This window comes from Sorex fumeus, unplaced genomic scaffold, assembly GCF_029834395.1.
Source record: "Sorex fumeus unplaced genomic scaffold, SorFum_2.1 ptg000036l, whole genome shotgun sequence".
Lineage (NCBI taxonomy): Eukaryota > Metazoa > Chordata > Mammalia > Eulipotyphla > Soricidae > Sorex > Sorex fumeus.
Window position 1 is genome coordinate 11862993 of NW_026606093.1, and position 14673 is coordinate 11877665.

Below are 14673 nucleotides of genomic sequence, written 5' to 3' on the forward strand. Positions count from 1 at the left end.
GATCAGAGCCCGGCAAGCTACCAAGAGTATCCCACCTGCACAGCAGAGCCTGGCAAGCTCCCCATGGCATATTCGATATGCCAAAAACAGTAACAACAAGTCTCACAATGGAGACGTTACTGGTCCCCGCTCAAGCAAATTAATGAACAGTGGGAGGACAGTGCTACAGTGCTACAGGAAAATATAATTTATGAAGCTTTTATTTGATTTTTTAAGGGGAAGTTGATAAAAAATCAGCTTGACATCAATCATTTAAGAAGGAATTAAATAAGAGTAAATTATTTTCATAATATTGATCTTAGTATTAGACATACAGATGGGTCTTCTAAAACTAAATCATCAGTTTAAAATTACATCTAGTAAATTTATTCAACTTTTTGCCGATGTTAATTTGTATATAATGCATGCTAGCAACTCTTAAATTAACAATAATACCCTTATTTTAGGTTTATAAAATCTTGTTTTTCTGAAATTAAGAAACAAAATAGGCTACTTTGCTTTTGAATTGCAGAGGTAATTTTAGATATTCTTGTGTAACTGAAGAAAAGAATGAAGATAGTCTATTTTAAAGTCACCACTTAGAAATTTAAGGACATTCACTATATCTTGTCTATTTGACAGAAAACAACATTTATGAACGTTTAATTTAAAAATTCAGTTCTGGAGAAATAGTACGGGGGTAAGGTGCTTGCCTTACATGCATTGGTTTGAAGCTCAGCACCACATAAGATTCTCTCTAGCATTGCCAGAAGCGATCCCTTTGCATGTCCCAGAAATAACAAAGTGAACAGAGTTCCTCTGCCGTAACGGATAGTCATAGTCAATAATACTCTAAATCATCACCCTATTGTTTTCTTCCCATATAGGCTATGATCATCGCCTTCACATCAGACATGATCCCTCGCCTGGTATACTACTGGTCCTTCTCCATCCCTCCTTACGGGAACTCTTCATTCTATACCATGGAAGGCTATATAAACAGAACTCTGTCCGTGTTCAACATCAGCGACTTCAAAGACAAAAGCTTGGGAAATTCTGATTCTGAACTTGGTAACCACACCGTGTGTAGGCAAGTTCCACTGACTTGTTTGAAAGGGCACTTAATTTTTTTTTTCAATTTATTTATTGAATCACCATGAGAACAGTTACAAAGCTTTCTGGTCATACAATGGTCAAACTCCCACCCCTTCATCAGTGCATATTTTCCACCACCAAGAACCCCAATATACCCCCCATACCACCCCTCACCATGCCTGTGAGGCAGATGATTTCCACTTAACTCTCTCTCTCTACTTTGATTACATTCATTATTTCAACAAAAGATGCACCATTATTATTTGGAATTTTACCCCAACAATCAGACCTGCTGAAAAGGCATTGTGAAATAATTGGTTTCCTATTGGTGGTTATAAAGACCATATGATGTCATGCGGCCACGATAGTGATAACGGCTGCTTGATTTTGGATTTCTGATATTTTACTAATTAAGTCTGGAGAGATTTCTGCCAAAAGCTGCATAGATCCAAGATTGGTTTATGTGCCTCTGGGTCCATAGCCATGCCAGAGAGCCACTCGTGGCGGGGGGAGCAACTCGTGGTCTTGGCAGGGCAGGAAGGGCGTGCCAGTTCCGCCCCCCCCATCAAAAGGGCACTTAATTTTTTTTTAAATAATTTATTTATTTATTGAATCACTGTGGGAAAAGTTACAAAGCTTTCAGGTTTAGGTCTCAGTCATGCAAATATCAAACACCTTTCCCTTTACCAATACTTATTTTTTACCACGAAGAACCCCAATAAAACCCCACCCCCCACCCCTCCCAATGCCTGCGAGGCAGATGAATTCTAGTTGACACTCTATCTGCTTTGATTAGATTCATTGTTTCAATAAAAGATGCACCACTATTATTTAGAGTTTACCCCCTCCCCCCAAATCAGACATGCTGAGAAAGCATTGTGAAGTAATTCGCTTTCTACAGCTGGGTTCAAGAATTAAATGTTGGTTTTGGATTTCCGCTATTTTGCTAATTAACCCTGGAAGTATTTCTACTGAGAGTCAGATAATTAAGAGATTGGTTTCTGTGCTCTGGAGTCGTGGCCGTGCTGGAGAGCCACTTGTGGGGGGGGGGGGGGCAACTGGCGGCCTCGGTAGGGCGTGAAGGACAGACTGGAACGCCCCCCTTCCCATGAGGTTTTAGTCGCCCCCACACCCCCGGCTCACACCTGCTCTCCACAAGGCACCCATGTGGCCGCCATCTTCTTTCCAGTGAGGAGAGGGCGAATGGGGCAACACCCTTTGCCCTCCGGGCAGTCATGATGGCCTGGATTAACACATAGTCCGTTCACTTTTCTGCTCCAAGCTGCTGGGTTCTGCATTAAGTCCTTGTGCTTCTGGAGCCATGGCCGTGCTGGAGAGCCGCTCGTGAGGGGCAACTGGTGACCTCGGTAGGGTGTGAAGGACGGAGGGGCACTTAATTTTTAAAAGGACTTTCGATACTAAACTAGGTCTAGAAATTTAAAAACAGTAAGTGAAGATAAAGATGAATGTTTTACACTATTACAGATTGACCAATCCAGAATGAAAGTCTTGTAACCTATAAATAGAGTCTAACAATTCCTCAAAGAAATGTCATTAGGGGCCGGAGAGGTAGTTCAGGAATCAGGGCACATCTCTTGTGTGTCCCAGACCCTGGTTCCTTCCTGAGTGCCATAGGGCCTCCGGCAGGGCCGGCTGGAGCCCTGGAGTCTTCCTGTTGGGTGTTAAGGAAAAAAGAGCATTGCGTCAGATGTTTAAATTAGCTCTTATTTGTAGAATTTGACCCAAAATAGTATTTATTGAAGGACCAGACATGATGGCCTTTCAGTATGTGTATTGCAAACCATAATGCCCAAAAGGAGTGAGGGGGGAGGGAGGAAGGGCGGGGAGGGGAAGAGAGAGAAAGGGAAAGAAAGGGAAAGAAGAGGAGGGGAAGAGAGAGAGAAAGAAAGGGGGGGAAGAAAGAGAGAGACTGAGAGATGGAGGAAGAGAGAAGAGCCTGCCATAGAGGCAAGTTGGGAGGGTGGGTGGCGGAAGGAATGCTGGGTGCATTGGTGGTGGCAGATGTACGCTGGTGAAGGCATGGTTGGTGGAACATTGTATGGCTGAAACCTGATCAGCTTTGTAACTGTGTATCTCATGGTGATTCTATAAAAATTAATCAGATTATTTTAAAACATTCTCTTTTTCTATGCCTTCACTTTGTTTCCAGGTACCGTGATTTCCGTAACCCTCCCGGACACCCGCAGCAGTACAAACACAGCATTTACTATTGGCACGTGATTGCAGCCAAGCTGGCTTTCATCATCGTCATGGAGGTAGGAGACCCTACATTAACATAGGTTATCATCTTTTCAGACCTGTTCTTAACTTTGTGTTACCAACGACGACTTAAAATGCGCAGCACTTTCTTTTTTCTCTTGCTAATAATTATTTTAAGATGTATGATAATCAGATTTTTCTTGACAATACCGGTAATATTCTGATTAAGTTATCTGTTTTGAAAACTAAAAGCATGTTGTGCTAGGGGGATTCACTAAGCCATCCAACTAAGTAATGAGTGCTTTTATTAAATTGAGTCACTGGCTGCATTGGTAAAACTGTGAGGAGATGTATTTAAGATGAACAAGAAGTGATTTCTGCTATAAATATTATGCTGTTATGTTTATGTCACATTTTGTAGTGTACCTCTTCTAAAACATTTTTATCTCTAAAGTTAACCAGTATTAAAATTGACTAAGGAAGCTATAAATTTGCAGTTGATCTAGCTAGCTTTATTTCTTAACCTAGATGAACCACTGTTGTCAAAGTCTCAAAAGTTGAAAGGTAGTTTTTGTTTTTTTTTAAATTTTTTGTCTTGGGCCTCACCTGGCTCTGCACTCAGGGATCACTCCTGGCGATGCACTGGGGGCCGTATGGGATGCTGGGGATCAAATGCAGGCCAGCTGTGTGCAAGGCAATCGCCCTCCCTGCTGTACTATTGCTCCAGCCCTGAAAAGCAATTTTGAAAAGTAATTAAATAGAACTTTTAAAAATAAAAATATAGACTGGAGCGATAGCACAGCAGGTAGGGCATTTGCCTTGCACGTAGCCGACCCGGATTCAGTTCCTCCATTCCTCTCGGAGAGGCAGGATTCTCAAGTTATTGAGAGTATCCCGCCTGCACAGCAGAGCCTGGTAAGCTCCCCATGACGTATTTGATAGCCAAAAACAGTAACAAGTTTCACAATGGAGAAGTTACTGGTGCCCTCTCGAGCAAATCGATGAACAGGGGAACAGTGCTACAGTGCTACTATTGTTAAAATAGCAGGTGGTGAGCATATGGGTTAAACAGAAGTTTAGACAAATATGAAAAGAGGACTAGAGAATTAGAAGATTAGTTTCAGAAATCCCTAATACTTCACAAAGATATTAAAATTAGAAAATATGATAAAGAGATTAAGAAATATGAAAGACAGATGAGAAGGACTAAGTAGTAAAAACCATAGAAGGTGGGTCATATAATAAAAACAATATTTGAAGTCAATGACTAGACTTTTTCTAGAATAAATAAAAATAATCAGCTCAAAGAGCAATAAACCCAAGTAATATTGAGCAGAATGGATAATAAATACATCTGTAGTGCACATTAGAAGAAATATACTGTATATGACAAATTAGATCTTAAAAGCAGTGGGAGGGGCAGAGAGAGTCCAGCAGGTAGGGAGTTTGCCTTACCTCCCGCTAACCCAGGTTTGATCCGTTGGCACCACATATGGTCCCCCCAATTCTGCTGGAAGTGATCTTTAAGCAGAGAATCAAGAGTAAGTCCTAGGCACAGCCAGGTGTGACCCCAAAACAAAGTAAACAGGGAGGTTAGAAAACAAGGCAGAGGCAGTGTCCAGTGATTGTTAAGAATTGACTGATTATATGTTATCTCAGTTCCCATCAGGGATTCTGATAGACTATGCCACCTAGATTTCTGTAACTGCACTGTGTGATGTTCACACAGTGATGTCCTTGCCCAGGGATGCATTTGTCAGAAGGTAACCCCATCATTCAGCTGCACGTGACTGTATAACTCTGGACACTGCATGACTATAGAACAGATAGGATAGTGTTTACTTTGGAAGGAAAAAGTGTACCTAGGAAAGATCAAGAAAAATATGCTACAGCATTGTCAGTGTCAATGCGAGTGTTCTATCTTTTATAAATATATTAAATATATTATTTTCTACATACCTAAGTATTCTTGATATTTATAGACTAACAAGATGTGCATGGCAAAAGCCACATCTTGGCAAAGAAAAATGGAGAATATATATCAGATGCCTACCATAATAATGAGCAGGTATAACTGAAAGGTATTCAGTTCCCCTCCATTTCTCTGATTGACATTTTTCTTTTTCTCTCTCTCTCAGCATCTCATCTACTCTGTGAAATTCTTCATTTCGTATGCAATCCCAGACGTATCAAAAAGCACGAAGAGCAAGATCAAGAGAGAAAAATACCTAACACAAAAGTTTCTTCATGAAAATCACCTCAAAGATATAACAAAAAATATGGGGCTCATAGTTGAGAAGATGGGAGAAATAGTAGATAATAATGTTCGACCAAAATCAGAATAAGAGCTTTATGTTCTGAGATGCACTTTAAATAATTTTGCTCTGTCAAAATATATTATGGATCACAATGAGAATGTTTAAGCTGAATCACGTTAGGAAATTTGAGTTTCAGCTATTGCCATTTTCATGGAGATTATTTTTCAGTTTCAGCTGGTGTTGTAGGAACTGGAAAATGTAAAACTTAGATCATGAAGGGCATAAAACTAATCAACTACAAAACATTCAATTGTACCTTTTTGACAAATAGGAATTTCAGTAACACAGAAAAAGTCTCTTCATGTGCTTAGAAATCACCTCTCCTAGAGCAGAACAGATTCCTTGCTTCCTCCTTTTGATGATTTTTCTCTCGACTCACACACATTTTTACTTTTAGGCAGTGTTGCATTTCTTCACTTCTGCAGATGTGTTCCATATTTTCCTGAAAGCTTTTCTTCCATTACCATCATTAGAAGCCTCTGCTGCCTTGATTTTTTTCTTTTGTGATTGTTAGTAGCTAACTTAAATATAGTTTGAGGGCTGACGCTAAGTAGAGCAGGTAAGGCAATTGCCTCCATGCAGTGCAGTCGACCTGGGCTCAATCCCCAGCACTACATATGGTCTTCTGAGCACTGCTGGGTATGGCCCAAAACAACACTATATATAGTGTTAAGTGGCTATTAAATAGACACAGAAATAGCCATTATGAGATGTATTGTCACATCCCTACAAAAAAGAAAATCTCAGTTAATAAGAAAATAGTCTCAGTCTTTTTTCTTTCCCATGTCAAATCAATGTTCTTTAAAGGATTGGAATAAAAAATAATGAGCTTCTAGAGCATATTTATACTAATCCGTAGTGACACCTTTTATCTTCCAGTAGCTTCTAGAATGTTCTGTCCCTAATTATTGTTGACTGCTCTGCAAATCTCAAATTAATAAGATGACAAAAGCAGAGAGAAGTGTAGATTCAAATAGAATTCTAACTCATATTGGTCGGGATAATTATCTCATCTAAAGACATGTAGTTTCCTGGCAGGAGGGGCGGAGGGCAGGGATGAAATTACATTTTTGTCAATATAGTATGGAAAAGATAACGCTTATCAATTGCCTTTTCCACCAGTTGCCTTCATTAGTACAGGTGTTACAGTATTACGAATCATAACTCTTATGAATGGCTGTGACATGACCCTGCTGCGCACCGTTAAGAGAGTGGCAGGTGCCCCAACTCAGCTGCACCGTTAGGGAGGGAAGGTCTTTGGGTGGGATTCTGCATGCCCCAGTGGCCAGCGTACCAAAACATCTCCCCTAGTGGATGCTGCTCCTTGCACCCTCTGCTCCCTTATTCTCAGCCCGATAACTTGTTATAAGGACGTGTTTGTACCAAACACTGGAGGTCAGGAGAGGTGGAGACCCAGATTCTACCCAAGTCAGAAACAAGACTTCAGGTTTGCTTGTGTCTTCAGCCTCTCCTGAGGCCAGTCAGATAATTAAGCAGAAGCAAAAGGTTTGATCACAAACCCTCCGTCAATTAGTGTTTACTTCCTTCTGGAATTCCCTCCCTATGATGCGGTTCTTGCCCTCAGTTAAATCGGTTTAGAAATTTGTCCTTTACTGCCTTTTCGGTGCCATTTCTCTGGCAGGCTCTGGGGAGGCTGAGCCGCACCGCTCATTCTGGGCTAGTCATGGCAGCAGCGCTGGGTGTAGCCAAGCCTTGGTGTAACCCAGGCAGGGTGTCCGGGTCCCTGTTGCATGTGCGACCTGCCAGGATGCTGCTAGATTTGCAGGTGCCACTGGAGCCAGGCTACTCCGAATCCAGCAGTGCAGGCGAGGGGACCTGTTCCTGCAAGTAGATTTAGTGACATGTATAATAGCTTATCTCCAGGTCACAGTTGTAAATGTGCCTGCCTTGAATGTGTTTTTGTTATTTTTTTTAAAGTATTTGTGTAAAAGTAACTCAAGCAGTATTCCAGATTCTTTTAATCTTCCCCATGAATCAGGGACAACATTTCTCTAACTTTCTTGATGATGTTAACTATGTGATGAAAAAGTGCTCATCACAGGCCGTGTGTGGCCTGACGGCACTGGGCACAAGAAGCAAATCTCTCTCTGTGTGGAAACTTGCTCCTTCCACGCAGCCCAAGTGCAGAGCCACCTCCTACCCTGCTCCACTGTGATTCTCCTCCCTAACTGTGTGGCCTTCTCAGATTACCTCTTACTCTGCAGTGGACTATCTCCGACTGTTGCTTTTGGCAATTCTTCATCGTTAGTGGAAGCATTTTAAAAAGGAATGCTTTTGCCTTATCTCTTTGTATATAAGATAGGACTTCAAAAGAATCACCAAGTTAGGTCTTTATGAGTACTCTTTCATGGTTTAAAATGTGTTTCTGTGACAACCGGGGGAAAAAGCCTCTGTGTGTCTTAAGGTAGCGCATGTGATGTATGGGCACTGCCAATGTCCTCCAGACAGCTGGACTGCAGGGGGACCCAGCGTCACCCGTGACACCAGCAGTGTTAGTGTAATGCAAGTGCTGGCTTGTTGGTGATGAAGAAAAATGTTTCTGCAGGCAATTGTGTGCTGTAAATGTGAGCAGAGGCAGCATCCCTGGAAAATGGATGGGTAGACCCTTAGAGCGAAAATCTGGCCCCAGACCTATGTTCGCCACTAGAGAAATGTTAGTTTTCTATCCTTTTGTAATGCCTGTGGATTTTAATGAACTGAAACAGTAGACCAAAATACTCAGGGGATTTTTCTTAATATATCCCTCAGTTATTTTAGATACCATTAGAAAGAGAAAGTTATGATTTTTTTTAAATTACGTCCATCTTGTAAACTGTCACCAAATTCTTCCCTTTTCATTGTTGTACATCTTGAATTTCAGAAAACATTTATTTCACAATAGGGAAGTAGAATGTGTTCTGTTGTTAATAATTCTTGGACCATTTTCTTGTGTTCATGCTATACTTTATGATATTCAAAAAGTTGAAATGGATGAACAACTTAAGTAAGTTAGAATTGAAGTATTCATGATGCTTTTCATATCGTGTGTCAGTAAAGATGTAAAGATCATACTTGTTTTGTGAACTTCTGTGCATTTTAATATTATTTTATAATTATGAGCATTTTAATAAATTCCTTTTTTGAAACACTCCTGTTGTTTGTGCTGCATGTAATTGACTTCATGTTTTTAAGAAAGTAAATATTTCAATCTTCAATTGAGTAGTCATGTCTCAGATAAACGTGCACTTTTAAATTATATTGAAAATTATAATTTCTTACACTCTAACCTTTGGACCATGGGTTTCTGGTGAAGAAATGGGGGTGTGGGAGGATGGGGACCCAGCCAAGGCTGCATACTGCTTTGGGCACGAAGCCAGCACAAAACCTCAGGCCTGGGGACCAGGTCGGTGCTGGCTTAAGGGCATCCCTGCTTGCCACGCCAGCCACTCCAGAGTACAGAGATAGGCTGCATGAGGAGGAGGAGAAGAAAGAGGAGGAAGAAGTTCTTTGCTGAATTTCTGTCTCGACGGCTTCTATGTGTGGGTGTATGAATCTAACTCAGAGTGACAAGTCTGAAAGACCTCAGAAAAGCTATTTGGACAGCGGGTAGGGCGTCTGCCTTGCACGCAGCCAACATGGCCGACCCGAGTTCGATTCCTCCGCCCCTCTCAGAGAGCCCGGCAAGCTACCGAGAGTATTCGATATGCCAGACACAGTAACAACAAAGTCTCCAATGGAGACGTTACTGGGCCCGCTCGAGCAAATCGACGATCAACGGGAGGGCCTTTACTTTACTTACTTATGGTTTAATACTAAGGGCAGAAAGATGAAATTGTGTAGAAGAAAATAAAAGGTAATTAATTTATAAAATTAACTTTTCCTTTTCTCCTGGATACCACATAATCCAGATTTTAATGCAGCCTTTAAAATTTTTTTTAAGTTTTTTTAAATTTTTAAATTTTAAAATTAGTTTAAATCACTAGACAATAAAGCTTTAAATCAAGTATGATCCATAGCTAGAACAATAACAGGAAGAAGTGTTTTTCTAGTTTTTTTAATTTTATTTTATTTTTATAAAGTTGTTCACAATAACTTATAACATTCAGTATTCCAACACCAGTCCCACCACCACTATTTCAAATTTTTAGAAGCCTACCCCAATAGCAGGCCCTAAATAATTTATTTTGTATTTCTTGTCATAATTATGTGCTGGAACGATAGCACAGCGGTAGGGCGTTTGCCTTGCTTGCAGCCGGCCTGGCCAAGCCAGGTTCAATTCCTCCGCCCCTCTCAGAGAACCGGGAAAGCTACCGAGAGTATCTCGCCCTCACGCCAAAGCCTGGCAAACTACCTGTGACGTATTCAATATGCCAAACACAGTAACAAGAAGTCTCACAATGGAGACGTTACTGGGCCCGCTTGAGCAAATTGATGAACAATGGGAGGACAGTGCTACAGTGCTACGGTCATAAATATTCTGCTGAAAGTGATCAGTAAAAGTTTCCTTAGAAGAAAGTGTGTGACAATTGTTGTATCTCACCCTGGTTCCACTAAGCTCTTGTATAAGAATACTAATATGCTGTTACAGATTGAGCCTTGTGTACTAATATTTTTTTTAATTGAGATCGGTTGCCTTCTACTTTATATACTCCCATCCAATATAGTGTGCTACATACATTAGTGATATGGAGTATGAGGTGTCGCAGGAATTCTAAAATTTTAAATAGGGTGATACAGCAGGAGTTAAATTTTTGACTGGATGGTGACTTTGGGGTCCAGAGGCATCTCTGCAACCTGTTGATCTCTTCTGAGATTTATTTGTGAATCTCTGGATCATGGCCATCAGTGAGCTTATATGGGGCCAGAAGCAGTTCCTGGGCATGACTGCCAGGTTCCCTGAAGAAGAGGGGGATGGAGGAAGGTTGCCTGGAGATTCCAGTCACATAACTTGCCTACCTGAGTGTTTCAACAGAAGTATTTTTTGATTCTTAATTTATGTTCTTAGGACCAATATTAATACTGTTTTTCCTCCCTTCAAAGATTAGAAATCGGGGCTGGAGAGATCGCTCAACGGGTAGTGCGTTTGCCTTGCACGTGGCCCACCCGGGTTCGATTCCCAGCATTCCATATGGTCCCCTGAGCACCGCCAGGAGTAACTCCTGAGTGCAGAGCCAGGAGTAACCCCTGTGCATCGCCAGGTATGACCCCAAAAAAAAAGCAAAAAAAAAAAGATTAGAAATATAGGAAAGGGGCAGATAAAACTACTGTGACAATCAGCCCCAACTGTCTAGAGACTAATTAATAACACAGAAATTACCTGGTCTTTTATTCTTTCTTTCAATTTAGGGTCAACCTGAGAAAGCCATATATACACCCTTAACTTACTACATGAAGCACCCACCTCTAGTTAGCCGTCCCTTTCCCAGCATTTCTAGGCCAAAAGCCCCCAATCTGGGCACCCATCCACTTCCAACATTCCTATTTTTCAGCCTGCCTTTTCGTCTCTGCCAAAACACAGTTGGCAGTGGCCAGTCCCCTTGCTTTGGCAAGCTTAATAAAAATTTTTGCTAATTCTCCTCTCATTGGTCTTGATTTATTTCAGGTCTTCCCTATCCAATGCAAGGGACCAGTGTGTTGACTCAGAATGTAGGACAGCTCAGGAAGCTCCTTTGGTTCATGTCTTTGAATCACATCAGGATGGATGGGTAAGGGATGACTGATAATGAAAGCTGATGACTATTCTGAAAATTTAGATTGGACCACCAAGAGTGAAGCTGTGAGCTTAACACAGAAGAGTGTTGCCTGCGATCAGCCTTGCAGAACTTAGGAAAGATTTCAGAAGGAAAAGTCACAAGCCAGAATGTCATCTTTGTCCCAGATAGAGACCCGTTTTCCTCCAGAAACTCACCCTCAAGAAGTGCTCCATAATCCTGGGAACCCACAGAGTTCTGCTGCAGTTGTGAAAGGAAAACTGCTTTGCAACGTGCTTCAGGTGAGGGGCAGGAGAGGTCACTGTGACGAAAAGCCTTTGAGAACCATTAAAACTAGGTGAGAGGTTCAAATTCTAGTTTTGTTTTGTTTTGTTTTTTGAGGACTGTCCATATTATTTACCAAAAAGGCGGGACACAGTGAAGGAGAGTCCCTTTCTCCCACATCCATGCCAGCACTAGGTTGTCCTTGTTCATTTGGATGACTGCCAGTCGGTGTCTCTGTGTGGTGTGAGATGATCTCTCATTGTTGTTTTTATTTGCATTTCTGTAAAATTCCCACACGCTCGCGCTGTGGAAATTCCCCACATGCTCTCAAGGAGCTGTGAAAATCCCCAACCACAGGGCTGTGTCAGCCCCTCTCTCACGCGGGGATTACACATGAAGGGATGTCCGCGGGCTCTCCAGGTAGCTCTCTCTCGCCGCCTGCGTTTGGTGCTCTCCTGCCACTTCGCCACCTGGGAAGGCTGTTGCCTTGGACAGACAAGGAAGAATGAAGGCCAAGCTGGCTGCTGATGAGTTGCCGTTTATTCAATCTCTCATCTCTCCCAGCTCTGTCCAATACTCTCTCTCTCTCACTCTCTCTCTCTCTCTATCTCTGTCTCTATCTCTAACTGCGCAATTTTTTCTTTCTGCTGTATCTGTCTCCTCTAACTCTCTCTTCTTCAATCAATACAACCATCTAACAATCCAACCAACAATCCAACCATCAATCCCCCTCTCCAAACATTCCACACTTTCTCCCCCCAACCACTTTCTTATATCCTCTCACATGCCTCCCCAACCATGCCTGCCCATGGGAAGCATGATCAAAAATGCTTTTCCAGAGTTCCCGATCACCTGCAGCCTATGAGGGCAAAACAGCCCCTAAGGTGTTTTTCTCCTCTCCTTAGACCTGCAACTTAATTAGCATCTTTAATTTTTCTTCCTAATATTTACCATTCTGTATCGACACAGTAATAGAACTTTTAGGCTTGTAGAGTAACTCTCCTGGGGACATCTCACCATAGACTCAGACTGCAGTGCTCAGGCCGGATCAATCATTCCTAACCCCACCAGGGTCCAAATATAGTTATTACTTTTGATCATGACAGAATTTGTCCATGACTGTGCTCTTAACTTACAGTTAAGCATTAAGACATTTTGGCCAGGCCCATTTCGATGCCAGGGTAACTCATAGCTCACCCTGGGTGAGCTTGCCCTGGGTCCATCCAGTACCTCATTAGGACCCTGCTTTTAGGGAACCAGGAAGTAAGGGCGACTGAGGCTTAAGTCGAGAGGGCAGATGTCCAGGAGGTATATTATTTGGAGTCAATCAAGTCCCAAGCCACAGGCTTGTCTTTTGAACTGTCTTCCTGTATCATACAAAAAGCAATTGCTCTGAAATAACTAACTGTGCAAAAGGACAGTAAGGAGAAGAGAAAGACAATATTTATAAGTCAGAGTCTCATCAGGAGACAAAGATAATTGACAGGTTGGGGGACAATCAACAAACACAAGCTCCTAGTGGCCAGGGAGGAAGGGCAAACCAACATTATCCTACACATCTCCCTGATGTAGAGCATTTTTTCATGTGTCTTTTAGCCATTCAAATTTCTTTGAGGAAGTTTTTGTTCATTTCTTCTCCCCATTTTTTGATGGTGTTGGATTTTTTTCTTGTAAATTTCTATCATTTCACCAAAAATATTCTGGGAATATACCCTGTGGGTCCAAAAGCACACAGCAGAAAGACCATTTGCACTTCTATGTTCATTGCAGCACTGGTCACAGTAGCCAGAATCTGGAAACAACCCGAGTTCCCAAGAACAGATGACTAGAAAAAGAAACTATGGCACATCTAAACAATAGAATACAACACAGCTGTTAGAAAAATGATGTCATGAAATGTCATTTCCATAAATGGATGGACATCAAAAGTATCATGCTAAGTGAAGTGAGTCAAAGGAAAGGGACTGATATAGAATGACTGCATTCATTTGTGGTATATATATATTTTTTAAGTATGAGTTTAACATCCAAGGCCAGGGGAAACAGGCCAGGAGGACTGGTCATTGGTTGGAAATTACCACGAGTGTGTGTGGTATAAAGGGTAGTAAAGATAGAGGAGGGCCCAGTATGACAACAATAGTTGGAATTGATCTCTGATCTCTCTGAACAAGAACTGAGTGTTGATATACATGATAAACTTTCAGCATCTGTATTGCAAATCATAATGTCTAAAATGAGATAGAGATAGATAGATAGATAGATAGATAGACAGACAGACAGACAGACAAGCACCTGCCATAGAGACAATTAGGAGTGAGGGTTACTTAGGGAAGGTGGGAGGGAAACTGGGGACAATGGTGCTGGGAAATTGCACTAATGGAGGGATGGGTATTGAAACATTGTATGACTGAAACCCAATCATAAACAGTTTTGTAATGCTGTATCTCATTAAAAATTTTTAATATATGAGGGGAGAGAAGTCCTGATGTGACAAGTGACAAGAACCATTTTCAGCTTATTCAAGAGCTGCTTTCCTTTGGCTGGAAAACAGAAAACAAGCAAATGGTCTTAGGACAGTATTTCCAGTTCCCTCCAGAAAGCAAAGTAGAAAGTTCTTTAAATCTGTTTCATTTCCTTCAGCACTGTCTTTTGTAATTGTGGAGTGATTCATTAAAAAATGAATTTTTATATATTTGTAATTCTGGAGTGATTCATATATATATTCTGACAGGTCCCTGCACATCTCCCAGCCCTACCTTTACTTCTCAATCACTCCATCTGGGAATTTTATTAAAAGTTCTTATAATAAAAAGAAAGCTTCTCACAGGAGCTCTAGGACATATAGATCTTGACCCCTAACATTGTTCAACACGAACAGTGCATCTACAGCTACAAAAGACCCTGATGCTGAATTCTTGCTAGCCTGGTGGTTAGTCACAGTGATCATTCTCTGTTCTGATGCTTGCCTTCCATGGTTCAGAACAAACTGCCAAGTTTAATAACACAAAAATTCAGGAACTGACCTCACCACTCGACCTTCTCCACTTCATTTTTTAAAGATAGTAAGCCAAAATTCCCCCTAAATA

At 41.4% G+C, this 14673-nt stretch overlaps 1 protein-coding gene across 2 annotated transcripts in view; it reads left to right on the forward strand.

Annotated features, from left to right (window-relative positions):
* The window catches only part of ANO6 (anoctamin 6), a 202971-nt gene extending 194211 nt beyond the window's left edge, over positions 1-8760 (forward strand). For both annotated transcript variants that reach the window (XM_056117899.1, XM_056117898.1), the window contains 3 exons: positions 867-1069; positions 3245-3350; positions 5433-8760. In XM_056117899.1, coding sequence (XP_055973874.1) covers positions 867-1069; positions 3245-3350; positions 5433-5639 — 516 coding nt within the window. In that variant the 3' untranslated portion in view covers positions 5640-8760. The remainder of the gene's footprint in view (positions 1-866; positions 1070-3244; positions 3351-5432) is intronic.
* Positions 8761-14673: the final 5913 nt, after the last annotated feature.